This window comes from Pygoscelis adeliae, unplaced genomic scaffold (genome assembly GCF_000699105.1).
Source record: "Pygoscelis adeliae isolate BGI_AS28 unplaced genomic scaffold, ASM69910v1 Scaffold71, whole genome shotgun sequence".
Taxonomy (NCBI): domain Eukaryota; kingdom Metazoa; phylum Chordata; class Aves; order Sphenisciformes; family Spheniscidae; genus Pygoscelis; species Pygoscelis adeliae.
In genome coordinates this window covers 13,080,841-13,100,142 of record NW_008824356.1, presented here as the reverse complement: position 1 = coordinate 13,100,142, position 19,302 = coordinate 13,080,841, and the positions used below count along the sequence as shown (strand labels likewise).

Here is a 19,302-nt window from a genome sequence, read left to right as displayed (position 1 = left end):
AGGAGAGGTGTTCCATCCCCCTGATCATTTTCGTGGCCCTCTTCTGGACCTGCTCCAACAGGTCCATGTCTTTCTTAGGCTGAGGGCTCCAGAGCTGGACGCAGTACTCCAGGTGGGGTCTCGCCAGAGCAGAGTAGAGGGGCAGAATCAGCTCCCTTGACCTGCTGGCCATGCTTCTTTGGATGCAGCCCAGGATACAATTGGCCTTCTGGGCTGCGAGCGCACATTGCTGGCTCATGTCCAGCTTTTCATCCCCCAGTACCCCCAAGTCCTTCTGGGCAGGGCTGCTCTCAATCCCTTCATCCCCCAGCCTGGATTGATACTGGGGGTTGCCCCGACCCAGGTGCAGGACCTTGCACTCGGCCTTATTAAACCTCATGAGGTTCACATGGGCCCACTTCTCGAGCTTGTCCAGGTCCCTCTGGATGGCATCCCGTCCCTCTGGTGTGTCGACCGCACCACTCAGCTTGGTGTCATCTGCAAACGTGCTGAGGTGCACTCGATCCCAATGTCTATGTCATTGATGAAGATATTAAACAGATTATAAACATAAACAGATCATAAACATAAACTAGCAGCTTACATGAAAGCTACATAGTATCTTTAGTCTCTTACTAATGTATTAAAAAACCACAAAAAAAATCCATCTATTTAAATGGAAATTTACGTTCCTCTTTCACCTGTTAGTCTAAATGGCATCTTCTCAAGTTTGAAGACGTTATCAAAAAATCCTAGTTAATGTCTGTGAAACAGAACAGTGAAGAGCTCCAAGTCCTCACTGCAATGTATCATATTTGAATTTGAAATGTGACTGTGCTCTAATGCATAGCATGTGTTACAGGAGAGAAATTACAGTATTTATAATTCACACTTCAAGCCCTGAAAATTGATAAATTTAACAGCTTTAGTAACTGCATAAATATCTCACATAAGTCTGTAGCAAATTTCTTCTTTAAGTGAAATTGAAAGTTATTTCTCAGCACCAATTTTTTATTTAATTCCTTAAGTCTAAATAGTCAAGGGGAGCGTAACTGAGTGACGCATAACTTACATAAAGTTATGTGTTATGTGTTACATATGTTAACTTACATAAAAGGATTTGCAATGAAACAGATAATCTTTTTTCTTATCTGCTTTAATAATCTGTTCACATTTATTTCGGTGTTGGTATTTAACGGTGCTTTCTAAAATCTGTTTGTCGGTAGTACTTTTCAAATAGGTAATGACATAATCATGATGCCTCTATCATCATATATAAATATGGTAGTTACTACCGTTTTGTACTACTTTTTGTAAGAATCCACACAATGTTTTGATTTTTCTTATATTCAGGATCCAAAATTTTGCTCTTAATATTCTTTAAAAAGGCTAAAATGAATTCTTGTCCTTTGAAGATCATCAACAGTTTCTTTAACTGAAAGATACTATTCCATTGCTCAGGGTTTTCTTCTATCAGCCTTGCTTTGCTTTTTCTTGTCTTTGTGGAAGTCCTGTCACCAGGATAGTCTCGCAGTTAGTAGATCTGCTGCTGTGGATGGATCCCATTAGCATTACACTGGGAGGAAAAGAACACCACACCGAAAATTTTCCTGTACCATCTGTTTTCTTCTTCCTCTACACGTCGGCAGAGGACTACATTTTACTGTTGATTTCCAGAGTGAGATTCACCTGCCAAAACGCAGCCATCTACACATGAGCTGGTCAGCTAGACTCCTTTTAAAGTCAGCAGAGAGAAACAGACCCTTCAAACATTCAGTTCATCTCACCCCAAGGCAGACATCTCACATATAGATGTCTGAAAATAGACAAGATGAATCCTCTTCTCCTAAAGGCCTGAGTGCTTTCCAGGAAGAGGAAAAATAGTTCTGTCGGATCTTCCACGCAAGTTTTCACTGACTACATTGTTTTCTGAAACTACATTCACGAAAAATGCAGGAAACGTCAGTCTCCTGTGCTAAAAATCATTTGTATGAAAGGGAAACAAGTGAAACCACATTTTTTCATGCAGTACTTTGGAAAGCTTTTCATTAGCTCCTATATAAATAGCATATAGCTATGTCAATTGTATGACAGCTGAAAAAAATAGCATGTCGTTTCGGTAACATCCATTAATCTTTTATTTCAATCTTTTGGGGAGAATGAGTCCTTCCAACCTCAGTCTTCCATGTCTTCTTATTTTGTGTATACCTGAAGGTTGCTGCTTACTCCATGACTTTTTATGGTATCGGTACCCATACAATTGTAGGCATTGTTCATGCTTTGTCTGTGGTCAGACTCCTAGGTCAGATTTTTTTTAAACACAGAACTTGTTTTAAATGCAAAACTTGACAGCAATTAATCAGCATGTAACAAATGTTCTAATACTTCCCCTCTCCACCTACTAACACAGTACCTCTTGCTACTGAGCACACTATATAAAGACTTCTGTAAGGCTGAAAACTTGATCTTTCTAGTATCCTTTTCTAGTCTATAAAGTTATTTGAGTACTCTGCCCTAATGGGTGCTGTACAATATTTGCATTTTATTTTGGAACTAGACATATGTCTCCAAATTCCTACTGACCATGAAGAAAGCCAAAGATAGCCCCACCAGAAAAATTTATCATAATCAGTAGCAAAACATCATCATCAGTAATGAGAGACAAGATGCAAAGGCCACAGCCCAGATTCATGCCTTGTTAAGCTAGGCGTTGCAGAAATACACTGAAAAAGCCAACAACAGCCATCCCAAGAAATTGTAATCAAATTAAAAAACAGACACAAAAAGTTAGTGTGATAAGCAAAATAAGAACTGTTAACTAGGTAACTGACAACGTAAGAAAAAATTACATTGTTTTTCTATAGATAATCAATTAGTTCTCCAGCATAGAATATCCATGTACTCAAATTCCATGGGAGATCAGAGCAGATATCTTCATTGTTTTTTGAAGCCTATGACTTGTTAAATCATTTTCTAGGCAGACATCTCTTTAGAGAAAATTCACGGCAATGGGACGCAGTGAATCGGGTAACTGCTTCTTTTCTTCTTATTCACAAGCTTGTGGTATTTTTAATTAATGACATTTCATAGTGTATTTGAATATTCAGAGAATGTTTAAAACAAACTAAATTCTGCTGAAGAGATTCAAATTCCCACTGTGCAGAACACTCCATACTCCGCCAAATCAATAATATACTTTGAGCTGCTCTGGGAGATATTTTAAGAGATTAGGGTACTTTTATTAAAGGAATCGGGATGTGATGTTACCTAAGTAGCTGGAGAGACCAAGTCCTTGTATCAACAGTCTAAAATCGGGGACAAAATAATTGAAATTAACTGCAGCAGATAAAGCTCTGAGGCATTTTGCTAAACACCTTTATGAAAGAGAGATTTTCTATCCTTATTCAGTCAATCTTTGGCTTCTCTGCTGAGACTGCCAACAGAGTGCCATCTAGAGTGCTTCTTTTTGAATGTTGAAAGTTACTCCTTAGGAATAGGACAAAAATTTGAATTGAATCTAAGTAAAATGTATTACGAGTTTTAAGATAATACAAAAAATACCAGTAAACTCTTCTGCTATACAGCTTTTAAATGATTCCAATACGGTGAAATCAGACTACGCATGATCTCTGCAGGAGCTCTCTAAATTCTGTAGAAACATTTGAAAAACATCACTACCGAGAAGTCAAAGTTCCAGTGCTTTTGGTAATACTGAGGAGTGAGTCCACAGCACCATAAGGAGAAAAAAAGCCAGATCAGCAGACATGTTCTGACGTGACTGAAATCAGCCTGGCATGGACACTTATTTCTAATTATGTGACACTTATTTCTAATTTTGTTTCTAATATTTATACAGATTATACATCTCCTAACTCCATTTTGGGCTACACAGTGTAGCACGAAGCATTTGATTGTACAAGGACGTTGTACAACATTTTATATATATCTGGGAATCCTTGATCTATGGCATGTTCTTTCAAACCAGATACAAGTCAGTTTTCAGGAAAAAAAGGACTATCGACAAAAGAGAGGAGCACCGTGTTGACAACAGCACTCTTATTAGACCTATGAGTCAATGTTAACGTAGTTTTGGCAGGAAGGATAAAGTACTCCTTGAAAGATTATTATTGTATACATATATTTTGTTAGAGAAGGTATTATCATAATAGATGCAAACATGCAATCCCTGCTCAAGAGAATGTACTGCTAAAAGGCAATATAAACTAAGATTCTATCCAGACAGCTGTTTTAACACAGGTGTAAAATAACTATAATATTTTAATATGTAACGTTTCCATTCAGTAGTCATTTGCTTTCTATGCTGCCTTTCACACATAAAACACAGAATAAAGTCAGGGTCAAAAACTATGCTTAGAGAAGCGTATGTATGCACACTGATGTATAGATAATACACACATCTGGGCTTGATTTTTTGTCCTTAAATAAGTTTGAAATCAACTCCATTTTTTTTGGTTGTGAGAACCCTTCAATAGAAACCTCTAATTTTTCTCCAGCAACGGCCTCTAAATTCAACCACGACAAACAGCTGTAGCCCGCAAGCAGTTATTCAGCACCTGCCTCCTGCTCCCCTTCACTTCCAGTAAGGGTTCCTGTTTTGTGCTTCTCTTGCTTCTGAGAATATAACACAAACTCACACATACCTGTTGTTGTGACTCCTGGAATGGTTTGTGCAGCTAAAAATAGTTCATCTATGGGATCCACTAGATGTTTAATGTTAACTTTCCTGGCATTGTAATAATTGCCATCAGCAGCCATCCCAGCGCGCTCTATTGCTATCAGGTGATCAAATCTGGTTAGAGACGAGTGAAAGAACATAGAGGAGTCAAAGCTGTGATTCTCACATAACAAACTCTTCTGTTGGCTGCTTCTCCTGTTGTGGTTGGTTCTACTTTTTGACTATTTGGGATTCAAGATAAAGCTTGGATACTGATTTGCTATTTCTGAATGTAGTTCTCTACAGTTTATTTTCAAAGGTTAGTTTAGTTTCTTTATAGCTTTATAGCTATATAGCTATAGTTTCTTTATAGCTTTAGTGCAATTCCCTCAAACCACATCTGCCACCAAGAAATGGAGAAGTTCCTGAAATCCTCCTAACCAGCAAACCTTTGGGTCAGCCACCTGGCCTTGCTCTGTTTCATGTTAAAATACATAATATCTTGTAAGACATCTCTATAACTGTTTTCAAAGAAAACAAAAAAGTGGCAAATTAATGATCATCTAAATCCTTGTTAGTGTAAATATAGTCTCTGCTTAAAGTACGTTGCTTGGCAAATGTTCAATTGTTTCTAGTTAGGGAGTTTTTTGTTTTGGGTCTTTAGATTTGGGGGATTTTTCTTTAAGTCTATGGCTATTTTGCTAGATATGAAAGTAGACAGAAGTACTGCAGATGTCCTATGTTTTAAGCAGAATTTTAGTACTCAGTTCTGCCACTGTATGTTAGAATGAAGTTATTTTGCTTCTGTTTTTCCCATTTTACTGCCATGAGGTTACTAATTCTGCTGAATTACTTAATGTTTTTGGGGGTGGCTATCTACGGTGACTCCAGAGACCTTAAGCAGGTTAGCTGTCTACTTTAAAGAAACACTTACTTTAGCTTTTTGGGACTGTGCGATCAATTGAAATAGAAACTGACTGTAATTTTATTACGTATAGCTATAAAACACATTTTTAAAACAATACATGAAAAATGAAGACAGTATCATGCATACTATTACAGCATACAATTATAGCATACACTAACCTGTGGAAAGAAATGGGAATTGAGTAAGTTGATGAAGCAAATACCAGGGTGAAAGATCTTTTTATTAAAGAGAACAAACTGAAGGCAACTACATTAAAATGCTTTACAAGGGAAAATCAATAAAAATGACCAATGTATGCTAAAGGAAATGTAAGTTGCCTGCTAAGTAATAAAATGTGTGTACAGCTACTTAGCAAATTTTCCAGTGCATTAACCCTAATCACACACTTTGTATTAATCTGAATTTTTGCCCGACATTGTATACTCAACAAGGCATATGCAAACAGTTCAAATCATTATTAAGAAGTGCATGCATACATCTATAATTTTGGCTTCGGCTGCCTAAAGACAATAGGATGATCACTTTCACACTATTATAAACACATGACATCTTATTAAATCAGATCAGATTCCCCAGTTGTCAGACTTGAGCCAAAGCTCTAGAAAGTGAACACGCTCCACAACTCTTCTCCTAGCTCTTTCACTGACTCCGACATACTTCCCCTTTCTGATATTCACACTGATTTAAAAACTGGTAAAATAATATATTTTGTGTGTGTATCTGAATTGTATTATGAATAATTGTATTATTAATTATAATAATTGTATTATTATCTATGCAATAACAGCTGAAAAGCTTTTAGAAATTTTTCAAAGGAAAAGAGCTATTAATATATGAAGTATCATTTCTTTTTTTGTACTCCAGAAATTCGTAATTGCAGAATAACATGGAATTCTGTACTCTGTGTGCTCCAACACCAATGTTTGGCTTCAAAGTTTGTTCTGTTCATTCCAGGTCTTAAGGATTTACTTGTAACCATTATGCCTTCTTAGATCATGGTTGTTATTTTTATTATAACTACACAGTAGAGATATTCTCAAAAACTGAATACACGTACCTAGGTCTTCCAGGGTTCCCATTCTCACACAAAAACATTAAAGCTGAATCAGCATTTTCCCTTTGATAACTCAATAGAAGGACAGGTCTCTTCAGGATTCCTACAGGAAAACGAAATACAATTCAGATACTATGTACCTTTTTTTTTTTTTAATGTGTGTTTGAGTAACTTTAAAAAAAAAAAAAGGCAAGCAGAACAATTAGAATAGTAAGGACTCAATATTCCTGATAAGCTCCCTGCATCCTTACTTTAAATTAAACTCACTTGGATATTAGTGCTAGTAAATGGGACCTTGAGATAGACAACAGGTCTATAAGAATAAGAACAGACATCCAGAATTCAACACAAACAGCTAATCCAGAATCACTAATCAGCTATGTAAGCATTAACTTGATGCCAGCTAGGTTTAACAAAATGTCATCGTAGCAACGCTGATCAGAGTTTAGAGGATGAACTCTGGTTCATTCTCTGGAAAAAAAAAATCCTATACTAAGTGACAGTGAGATTAACTGAAGCAAACCTTGGCTCAAATTGGCAAGATAAAAACTGAGAAAACGTGTGTCTTACCTAGTTGAACAGCCTCTTCAATAATCTTTTTATTCAGATTCATGGCTCTCTGATCTGTTACTATGGCAACCTCTTTCTCCAAGGCCTGCAATATAGCTGCAATAGCGAGGGCTCCCGGGGGCCCATCGTTCTCTTCTGGTGGCTCGTAAGCGAAGTGGGTAGGAAATCCAGTTGTTATCAGCACCGACCGAGCATGGGAGATGGACAGGCAAGCCTTCAGCAGCTCGTCCTGGCGGTGTAGATGAATTATACCCCGGTCTCCTATAAAAGTGTTTTTAAAGAGAACAGTACACTTCAATATATCATTCTCCTTTTGAAGTTTCTGTGTGGGTGAACCTGCATACTTTAATGACATAAAATGGGTTAAAAAAAAAAAAAAAAAGAGAAAGAAAAACCTCTGGTCAAGGCAGGAATTGGGGTAATTTCCTCAGGAAACCTAGGAAGGTGGAGGATATGAGTAATGAAGATAATGGGCTGTGCTTCCAGGTTAAGAATTTCAGTTAACCGGATTTTGAAAATTTCTATACCTAGCATTTCTAGGTGTTAGTGTAAATAGCTTTTTCTTTTTCTTTTTCTGAGAGCTTATTGCATATTGTTTCCTTTCCTTTGGCCCTCTGCTTTCCTCTGATCTGTGGAGACAGTCATGCTAGACCATGTCTCGCTACTGAAGCTAGATTGCAACTCAAGCATCCCAGATCTTACAGAAATCTTGATGCAGGCTTCAGATGAGTAAGCTGGTCCTTTGTCTCTATTTAACTCTATCGCCTTAGGGAAGAGCTAATTCCCAAATAATTTCTACTTAATGAAATGATTAACCACAGAAGTGAAGTTTCAGAGATAAGTTAACCAGATTAACCACGGAAGTGAATTTTCAGAGATACTGTAAGCTACTAGGGGACTTCATAAACTCAGTTAATACAGTAGTATCCAGTTGACTGCTGAAAGATCTTGTAACACTTCATGTAGTAGAGAACCATGTTACCTGACCTTGAGAAATAGGTGAATATTAACGGATGTCTCTTCTCATGGGTCAGTCCCTAAAGAGGCAATGCTGTGTTATCTGTATATGTCCTTCATTGTTCAAACACTTCCTATCCCCTCTCCCTTCCCTGGCACTCGGAAACACAAGTTCACAGTGCAGTCCTTTCGATTTGCTAGTACTCCTGAAAACCACAAATACCAGCATGATGTGCCGATATTCATGGGCTGATAGTGAGAGGTAAGTCCTCACTATTGTTTTCTAGCCTCCTCACATCTTCATCTTTCTCACCTTCCCTGCCTCCGCACTTTCCTCTTTTTGTCCTCAATTTCCCCTTTGCCATTTCTCCCTCTGTTCCTCCTACATAACATACAGGTAATATATAGATAGTGGACACAGAAAAAAGTTCGGAACAAAACTTAAGTAACAGAAGTAGGGAATATTAGTCTCTGAGAAGTGGGGTATATTAACTGAGATAAAGTATTGTACTCTCCTCTAGCAATAAAATGAGCTAACTCTTAAGTTAGGTCCTGTATTTGTGCAGAGCATGGCACTGTGCCAAGCTGAAGTCCAGAGAGTGGGAAAAGGAGAGGCCTTGTGAGTAAAAATAACCAGACCCAAACATATGCACAGAGCCCAAACCCAGAGCTTGGGAGAGCTGGGCGTAAGCTGTTTTCCACTACTGCCTACGGAGGATTTCAGAAAACTTATGGGAAACTGAGATCAGAATTTACAGCAGACAGAGGGGACTAATTCGGTGGGTATTTTAGGAATGGTTGCGCTATTCAGTTTGGCTTTATTTCCCTCTCCTCTTCCTTGTGCACACATGCAGCCCTACCTCTCAACGTCCTGTGGTGATCAGGTCACTTTGGTCCATCACACAACACCTCAGTGATGAATGTGTCAGCAGAGCTTGATGTAATTCCACCCATCAGAGAGGGATGTTTGAAAAGCACATGCAACTACTAGAATTTTCTGGTAGGAGCACAGTAGTCATGAATATATGTAAAGAAACATGCTATTTACTGTACAGTGAATACCCTTGTAGCTGTTACCAGCATGCTGAGGTGCCCTGTACTTTACATACCAATTTCAGTTTTATTCAGTAACAGTTCTTATTCCCTGTGGACTCTCCAGTCTGCTGTAAACATGCATACATAGATGCTTCTATGTACTTTGAGAGTATACAGTCATCAAGATCAGATATTCCATTACCCATAAGGTTGAATGGTTTTGGCCAGACTCTGATATTAAGTACGGTAACAGAAAATGTAAGACCTAGTTATATCAACTCACTGTATTCCACAAAGAATTTTTAAAATCTTAAAATTGCCTTTAGATTCTTACCGTGTTCTTGAACTTTATTAATATCTAAAAAAGCAGGATAGGTCATATCTACCTCATAAAAAAATCCACTAAAGGAAGGGAGTTTTTGTTTTTACCTGGATCTATTCCAATTAGGGTCTCTAGAGTCTTTATCTTTTGGGCTGCTTCTGCTGACACAATACTATAATGCAGAGGATCTTGAGAATTCCAGTGGACTTGTGGGGCTTCTCTTGAGGATCTGACTGTGACATTGTCATTCTTTAGGTCGGTAATGAACATGCAGCCAGGAGAATGAGTAAAAGCTAATGGAGCTCCTAAAATGGGTGAAAAAACTTCAATTAAACACATAGTTATTGCAATATATTGAAATATCAGAATGATAACGTTGCAAAAAGCTATTTAATTTAACAACACAGAGTCCCTGCCTGGTGACATATCATAAAAACAGGTGATATTTTAAGTTACACTGTAGCAATTAATACACTTTGAGAAAGAAATGCATGCATATACATCTGAAAATGTTTTCACTTTTAAAAAGCTCACATGGGTTGTTGAGATCAGGTTTTTCTACGATATGCTCTTTGGTATAAACTTGAGGCAACTTAGGAACTGAACACTGTTACCCTCCAAGGAAGTCTGTCAGTAATTGGCAAATCTGAAAATTGGGTTTGACATGCATGAAGAAACTAGTGCATTGACATAAGAACAAGTTAATGCTTAAGTTTGCACAGTGTGTTGGTGATACTGTTTCTGTATGAATAAATTAATGTTCCAGGTTCCAGAGTGCTGCTGGAAGCTATAGTGTCTCTCTTGTACCTTTGAATATCCTTGCAATAGTGATACGACAAAATTATGTCAACTGCTGCTTGCTGGCTAGGAGTAGTCATTTATCGGATTAAGAAAATGAGGAATAGCATCTCTGCGCAGTGTCTTGCCGACCTAGCTAGGAGACCTATAAACTGGCAAGCAATAATGACAAAAGGTGACCAGTAAGCCTTAGCAAAGGGAATCTGAGTAGCATCTAAAACCTGGTGAACAATAAGCTTATTTAGACCTGACAGTGTAGTAGCTCCCTAAGCTGAAAATATTTGCTGTCCTTATACTAATTCCAGAAGTCTTGATCTAGATTATACTTGATTTGGCAAAATTGATATCTTGTTGGATAATCACAACTGGTACAAGCAAAATCTTACCTTGTTAGAATGGTGAAAAGGAAGGATATATTGCTTTAACAAGTACACATGTGCTTGATCTGTGCTAGATCTGTTGGGAGTCTATGGCTCGTTAACTTAAAAGCAGCTGGGGAACAGGGTTGTTGAGGTTTAATATACCTCACCAAACCATGTGAGTAGACAGTATGTTTTCTGACAAGCTAGCAGATTCCTCTGAAGTATGGGAACTGGTGGTATGGCAGAATTTTGACTACCTAGATGAGAAAGGAGCACAGAAAGATACAAACTGCCAAAAAATTCCTGGAATGCATTAATGACAACTGGTTTTAATACAGAAAATGGAGAAATAAACAAAAGTAAAAGCCGGTTCCAGGCAAAGGCAGGATAGACAGCTGCTTTGGGCAACAGATTGAGGAGAGGTTAGCAAATTTTTCCTCTCCTTTCCCTGCAACAAGGATGCATGAGGAAGATGAATAAAACTGCTGGAGAACACAGGAAAGAGCGGTGTTTTCAGTTTGGATTTGGGACTGGAGAAAAGGGGTTGTATGTAAGAAAGAAAAAGAAGTCTCTGCTTCTCGTGCTGAACATATGTACAGCAGGTGTTGAGAGCAGTTTAGATAAGCATCAGTAAGGAACCACAAGGATGAAGCAGATCCTGCAAAGGGAGAAGGATGAAGCAGATGACCTCCCAAGGCTCTCCCCGTTATGCTGCCTATGATTATTAAGCTGCTTCTTCAGTAAGAACTAAAATATGAGATTTCATTACACACTAGTTACTTGGAGCAGTATATAATACTGTCACTATGGTTTAGTTGCATTTTCTTGCCCTTTGTGCTCATGCCTGTTATAAATGACTGGATAAAGTGCAGAACAGCTCTGTGCCGAGGACAAAGCTTCATTTATGTAAAGTGTGTCACATTTACTTCATTTTAGAACAAAACCTAAAAGCTCAAAATTCTTTTTCAGGTCAATCAATTTGCTAGCTCTTGACAACATTTTGGAAAGATTTCTGGCTGCTTTTTTTCCCCCCTTTACTATTGTTTTACTGCAGTGTAATATAAAACAATATTTTAAAAGGAAGAAGCTTAAAAAAGAATGCCTTTAAACTTCTAGATTTTAATAATGCTTAAAAAAGACATTTTGATGCTGCCAGAGCTTTAGATGTCTGCCTTTAAAATACTCAAACAAAAGTGATGGAATTTCAGTAAGAACTTCCTTGAAGGTAGACCTGTATTTCACAATGGAAAACAGTCCTGCCAAACGATTTTTTTTGTTGTGTGGGTGGGGTGGTTTTTAGCTCACCCTAAAATCAAGCCTGCTAATCAGCCAACTCATTCAGTCCATGTTTTTAAAAAAAGAAAAAAAGAAAAGAAAAAGAGATTGAAGGATAATTTAAAAAGAGCCTCCGAGTGTAGTACATACTGCAGTTGATAACTGCTTCTACTCCTGTTACTCCACAGGCCCAAAACACTGGAATATCACCAGGATGAAGGTGAACTGGATCTCCATAATCTGGTTTGGAAAGATCTTGTATTCCCAGCAGACCTGGAATTGATCAAAAATGAAATAATGAGAGATTCCAATTAAGCAATACTACTGCAAAGCCAGGGAGGGGGGGCGGAGGACCCCAAACATCATTCAATGACACTAAGCTAGAATTGCAACAGTGGCAAGTCCCACTGAAGTGGCACATTTAGTTTGCCTTTGAGTGCATGTCCCCAGAACCTGAGCTGACTTGTTTTCCCTTTTTGTACTTGATGACATCAATAAAAATGTATTCACTTTATTTCTGCAACAAAATACAAGCTAGATGTGTATGTTGAGTTTCCAGGATATTATAAATCTTCTCTATCAACAGAAGAATTATATTCATAACACTGGCAAACAAGAATAAATGACTGCAATGCAAAACGGGTTCTTTCTGAACATGTTTTCTACTGCTTTAGTTTCCTACGTTCTTTAGCTAGAGAAATGAGCAACCACTCTTTTACCTCTCTGGGTTAGATAACTACATCTCACTCTTAACCAGCTTTCACTAAATTGTCTTTTGCTTTATTCTAACACCTACTTGTAATATTCTGGGTCATTCTAAGCACTTGCTCTCTTCCCTTGGTTTTCAATTCTTCAGACGCTTTAATATACCACTGTCTTTTCTGGAATTAATTTATATAATCTGTATATATAATCACTTACTCTTTTCTGTTAAAAATAAACAAACAGTGGAGACCCTCACTTGCCCAATCATCTTGTTGCTCTACTCAAAGTAATGACTTATTACTAGTTCCTCAGATTTAAGCACTCAGACCAAATATATTACTGGGGTGTACTGTTACCAATGACATCTCCTTCCATGCTCTGCGATGGGATCCTTCTGCGTATGCAGTCCATGAGTCTACCAACTGACAAATTTCTGTCAGCAGAGGGGAATTTTTTTTTTATTGTGATCTATCCTCATCTTACAGGTGTTTGGTTTTGTTTTTTTTCCAAACAGCCGCCTGTTTTATCATTTTTTTCAGCTTTCCCTTGCAAAGAATAGACCTATATTTGTTTGAGCTGGATTTAAAAAAAAAATATATTCTTGTCATATTTCTAGTTGTTCTAAGTGTGCTCAATGTATCCTATTTCACTATTTTTAAAAATAATGCAGTATTTACTTTCACAGTCATCCGCTAAGACATAAAATGCATCCACACATACTTCTCCCCATGCTGTCAATCATTGCTACCCTGTCACTGGAATCTCTGACAGCAAGAAAGTATTTGCATATAAACGAAACTGCATACATTTTAGAAAAATGTGATTATACTTTTTACCAAAACCACCCCTGCCATATAACTTATCTACATCAGACAGCTATCTTTTATCCAAGAAATCTCTCTGTTCAGCTCAGTCAAAACCTACTTTTTTCTTTCTCCTCCCCCCCAATTCAGGTTTGTGACCATTAGAAAGGATTAAAACATAATAAATTTTCTGGTGCAGGTATTTCAGTCCTACCGCTTCCCGTGGTTCCCCCCTCCATTTTCACACACAGCGAAGCGCGTGCAGAGTGAAACATGAAGAGCACTGACCAGGGTCACCCATGTGAATTGGTGCTCCATGGGCTGCTTTTGATTCGGAGGTTGCCAGCACAGCTGCTTCCAACTTGCTTTCAGGAATAGGTCTCATTGTGACTACGAAGTTGCAGCGAAAAGTAGAAACGCTGTAGCAAGGCACAGCTGTCTGCCAGTTCAAAAGAATCCAAGGCGTTAGCAGGAATATTGAACAATACTTCTAAAGTATTAGAAGAAGTAAGTCTAAACCTTTGTGCTGTACTTGAGCTTAGAAAGGCCGCATACTAACATTCATTTTAAATCCTTTAAAAAAAAAAAAATTCTTAGCATCCTTTTTTTTTTTTTTTTGTAAGATCCAGCAGTGCAGGAACGAAACATTCCATCCTTGAGCTTCTGCATATTGATCACTATAATTTTCAACATTATGCGTTTCTTGCTTCGGTAGATGCAGCATACAGTGTGGTGAGCTCAGTATATACTGAATATTGTCAGAAAACAACCGTGTGCTTCCCATACAGAAAGGGAAAAAGCTAATAAAAAGTATCACACGGCAACAAACCTACTTGGTCTGAATCTATCCTCTGTGTTTGAATTCAGGGAGCTACGGTGTTCTGTAACTCGCGAGGGTCAGGAACTCCTGCTGCTGGCAGTACCCACTTCTACAGAAGCAACGTGCCGATTCCACACATGCAAATCTTTCGTGCCTCTAGAGAGGTTCTATGGAATTCACCATCCTCACTGACGGGGATGCTGAAGCACCTTTTCTATTCAGAAATAAAGCAGTCCGGCTTCTTAGAACAAAATGTCTGGTATCTAAGTTGCATTTGAACGTAAACAAGATATGTAGACAGATAGAGCTGTTTAGAAAATGTTCATTAACAATCTTTGTAATAAAAATCGTTATACCTGTCACTGAAGAAACACGCTGTACAGTTCTTCACAGTATTGATGTGCTAGAAACTATGAAATTTTCCTAATTCTGAAATGTTATAAGCAGATACATAGTTGTATTTTTTTTCTTTAAGCTTGGTAGAAGGACTTGCGTATGAGATACGTTTGTGCCTTCATTTTGACCAGGAGTATAGCAAAAAGATTGTGAAATGATAACACTGAAAACAACAATGCTGTTCTATTAGACAAAGGTTATAGGAACTATAGGAAAAAGACATGCAGATGTGTACTTAAGTGTTCTTGATATTAAAGGGTGTACCTACTGGAGCCAGAATTATTTTAGGACTTCTGCCAACGTTAAAATCTGCACTAATAAACTTTCTGAGCACAGTTATAATATTCAGTGCTATGGTAGATGCCTCAAGTTTTTGGGAACATCTTCTGTCCCAGAGGTCTGGGTTCGTGGCAAATATGCAGTTTAAAGTCTCTACAGGAAAAATCCAAAATGTGGCTGTCATACATGCAGAAGATACTGCTACTGTCATGGCTCATAAAAGGAATATTCCTACTGCAAGCCAGAGCCGGTATGGAGAGCAGGACGTGAATAAAGGCATGGTCAGAATAGTGCATGGGTCATCGGTTGAAACAGAGAAGGCAAACCAGAACAGAATCCAAATGAAATGGCTGCCACAGCACACAGGGAAAAACGTTGTCACCGTAAATGAATAAAAAAGCAGATTGGCCTTGCAGAAAGTTGAAAAAAGCACTGAACTGAGGCTGGGCATATTTTACCCTGTATTTTTATGCACTTAGCACTAGCGTGTGCCTAAAGTTACGATGCAGGTAGGAAAAAAAAATCTCATTTTGAGCAATAGTTATATGCACATAATGTGAATATGGACAAATACTCAAAGGCAAAATTACGACAAAGACTATGTGTGTGTGCACGTACTTACCTTATACATACTTACGTTACATTTTTGCTCAACATTTCTTACGGGAATGCCAGCATTTTGGACTGCTTTTTCAAAAGAGAAGCTGCAGCCTAAATAAAAAGTCACCATGTCCTTAAGTTGTTCAGAATACTCCTTTAGGCTTTTCAGTGATCCAGTACAAGCTCCATGCTCGTATATTTTGTACTGTAGGCAGTCTGTTCTAGTGAAATAAGAAGTTATCACAGCTTTATCATATTTTTTTGAAAACAAGGTGAATTGTTTGAATTGGCATTAACCCAGTATCAAACCACAAGATACAGCCTACTTTATCTATTTCGTTTCTTTCTGAGTAACAATGAAACAAACACATGCAAAACCACCAGAACACCTTATTCTGCACAAAAACAAGCTGGTAAACAGAACATGTTAGACTCTGGTATTTTTCAGGTTTTATAGGTAAATTTCCCTTATACGTGTCTTGTCGCAGGGTTTCAAAAATTTGGGAGCTCTTTTAAGTCTTGCTTTTAGTGTTTACTACAAGAGTACATCTTTCAAATTTCAGAGGCCCCACAAATATCATGTGGTCACCATGCCTGCGTTACTACTAAATAAAACAAAGGTAAAACCCTATTATTTAACTCTGCTGGCTCAGACTGCAAAGTATTTAGAAATTACACAAAATTGCACTTTTGCATTAGATAAATACTTGTAATACTGACAATTATCATAACATGTTTCTCAAGAACAAGACGATCAGGCTGTTACACTCATGCATAGTTTTCATTCAAAGGTATAACTCCAAGAAAAGAAACTTGTTCAAAATGTACAACGGTGTGAGCGGGCTGTTCCCTGAAACCCTCCTGATCACCACCAGCATTCACTGCAGAATTTTGAGAAGCAGAGTTGGTCCGTAGTTACCTGATATCAGAATCACTACTCAGAGAAGGACGTTTCCAATCACCTGGTTTACTTCTGTACAGCAGTGGCAGTGGGCCATTATTTGCATGGCAAAACTTCTCAAAGTCATCAGCCAGGGACTCGTGCAAAATCACGACATTGGCCTGTTTATAGCCTGAAATTGTGGAAGGTAGGAACGACTGGTTATTAATTCAGCTTTTTGTTTGTGAAGCAGTAACTTTTCTGTACAGATTTCCTTAGATGGTCTATTAAAAATTACCTCAAGGAAATTTTTGATTCAGAAGTCCGTAACTAAATTAAACATCTTTTTGAAATGTTTTTAAAATCATAGCTAGATGTACTCTGTATGTGAAGTTGTTCACAGCTAAAATAGTTGGCAGATATGGGTAGTACTAGAATATGAAGACAGCATAATTACCTTAATAAACATTTCTATGAATTTATATATAAACAATTTATTACCTAACCTGGGAAATTAATATTCTATAGGAAAATACTTTACTTTGCAAATGTTAGCACAAAGCCAAAGAAAGGCTATTGCATACCACACTTTCACCATTTTTTTTTTTTTTTCATTCAATAGCAAGCTATAAATCATGGCCAGTTCAACAGTAGCTCCTGGTATCTTGATGTTATGTAGCCCATTCTTGTTGGCTATGGAATTTTACTGTGGGCTGTGATTTAACAGACATAATTACAGCTCAGGAATAAACTCTTGTCTGTCACATTGAATCTCAGTCATTTCTACTATTTCTAATTTAAAAAACTAAAATTAACTGCTACACTTTCTTCACTTGGAATCAACTTTGATTTAAAAGGTTGTTGACTACTACCATGCAATGGCTTCTAAAGACACTAACGTTTTTGCGATGAGTATCAAAGCTCACATTCATTTATTTAGCAAAAATTTATTTTCTAAACAGTAGCAGTTAATACCAATGTCATTTTGATTTTCCTGCATGTAAATACCAGCTGTTCAAATACAGAGAGGAAATTAGGAGTACAACTAGTCTGTGGTGTATAAAACTGCTAAGTAACAGTCCCTAACTCCTGTATTGATGCTGTCTTGAAAAGTTATTACCATGTCTGATATCAAACAAGTGAGTAAGAGGCTGCATAGCAGCTCTCACTTTCTTAAATACTGTGGTAGTCTGTCATCCAAGAGGCAATCATTTAGCTGAAATCAATGATCTGCCTTAAAAGGCTGTAGAAAATCAGCCAAATCTTACTCTTGACCAAAGCTAACAAAGAAACCAAAAGATAAAATTCTATTCCTGATGGAAAAATGCAAAGCAAAGGCTGAGGTAAGCATGTATTTGCACACTGAATGTGCCCACAAACTGCTCTTTTGGGAGTACTCAGCACAAAAATTCATTTTTTTGCTAGCAAAAGTTACTAAATACAGAAACAGTTTCTTGCTAAATACAGAAATACATTTTTGTTAAATAAACATACTAAATTTACCACTGAATAAAATACTACATTCAGTTATCCTTCAACTTCATTCCCTGCCGTCCATGTGAAATCCACAGGCACTTTCTACTTTGCTGGTGATATTCACACATTCTTAAAATTATGGTTTTAGTCAGTGCATTCGACTCAGACAACGCTGAATTTAAAATACTAGTCACAGCTGACAGACTGAATCTGTAGGTCACTGAGGTACTCTACAAACTCAGGAAGCTTCGTTGTAACTCTTTGACAACTTTATTGCTCCTCCTGATAACTAGCCTTACTTTCTTTATAGATGAAAAGATATTTTTCTCCTCCCAGTTTACATATATACTTGCATTATGTATCTATCATTATGAACATATTCACGAGCAATGTTAGTGAAGCTGGACATGCTGATCAACCCATGCATTAATTCAACGCACTCATGTCCCAGTTCAGAGAAGTTTAGAAAGAGTTTTTAATTTCTTTGGCGAATGACAATGACAGTAAGAAATAATTATTTTAGTAGTATATCACCCAACAACGTAAGACAATTTTAAGGATTCCGAGAAATTCCAATTACCCTAGTTTCATTAGTCTTTGCATAACGGAGCTGTATGCTCATGGCTAGAAGTCTGAACTTGTTTTGTATGTAAACAGTACTTTTCTCAAATGTTAAAACTAACACATTTAAAACTACTGCAGCAATACATGCACTTAAAAATACAGTTGGGGCAAACTGCAGATTAACAACATTGTAACATGTTTTCCATTAGTATTTTTCAACTTATGTACTGATGGAAAAGAAAACCATAATTTCAAGACTCACTATGATTCTATAAAATGGCCCTTAATGTTCTTATGTTATAGTAATGCTACTACACACAGCTTTGTTGATCAGCTACGTGCCATGGTATTTTTAGTTATGTTGTTACATTTTAAAGTTGATCAGAACAATGGCACAGACTTCTCTGCTTCTGTAAAAGTCCAGCCATGAGAGGCAAGACAGAAATCAGTTTTCCAGAATGCATTCAGTTATCTGAGTATAAAACTATTTTTTCCCTCCCCCTTATAATTCCCAGTCTTGCTGAGTCAGTAATTTCCAACTTCTGCAACAAATGAAGCAGAAAACCACTTCTGTAACTACACATCTCTAATTCTTCCCCAAAGTGTATCCGATGCACTAAGTAAAGCAAGGTCTCTGTGAAGAACTTAGCATGTTATCCTACAAATGTGATAATAACGTACGCAAGAAAAGCCAGATTTGGTTAAAGATTTTTCAAATATTTTCTGCATCTGTAATTTCTCACTGACATAACTGGAAGCTGAGGGATGCACTGCAAACTTTGAAAACAGAGTCCATGTACTTTACACAGGTAGGATGATACGTT

At 37.5% G+C, this 19,302-nt stretch overlaps 1 protein-coding gene across 1 annotated transcript in view; it reads right to left on the bottom strand.

Annotated features, from left to right (window-relative positions):
* The window catches only part of LOC103912999 (chromosome unknown open reading frame, human C14orf159), a 34,863-nt gene that overhangs the window by 15,197 nt on the left and 364 nt on the right, over nt 1-19,302 (bottom strand). The window contains exons 2-9 of the mRNA XM_009319445.1: nt 16,478-16,631; nt 15,581-15,779; nt 13,752-13,902; nt 12,106-12,228; nt 9,628-9,825; nt 7,207-7,467; nt 6,640-6,739; nt 4,641-4,789 (exon numbers count right to left, since the gene is read on the bottom strand). Coding sequence (XP_009317720.1) covers nt 4,641-4,789; nt 6,640-6,739; nt 7,207-7,467; nt 9,628-9,825; nt 12,106-12,228; nt 13,752-13,902; nt 15,581-15,779; nt 16,478-16,631 — 1,335 coding nt within the window. The remainder of the gene's footprint in view (nt 1-4,640; nt 4,790-6,639; nt 6,740-7,206; nt 7,468-9,627; nt 9,826-12,105; nt 12,229-13,751; nt 13,903-15,580; nt 15,780-16,477; nt 16,632-19,302) is intronic.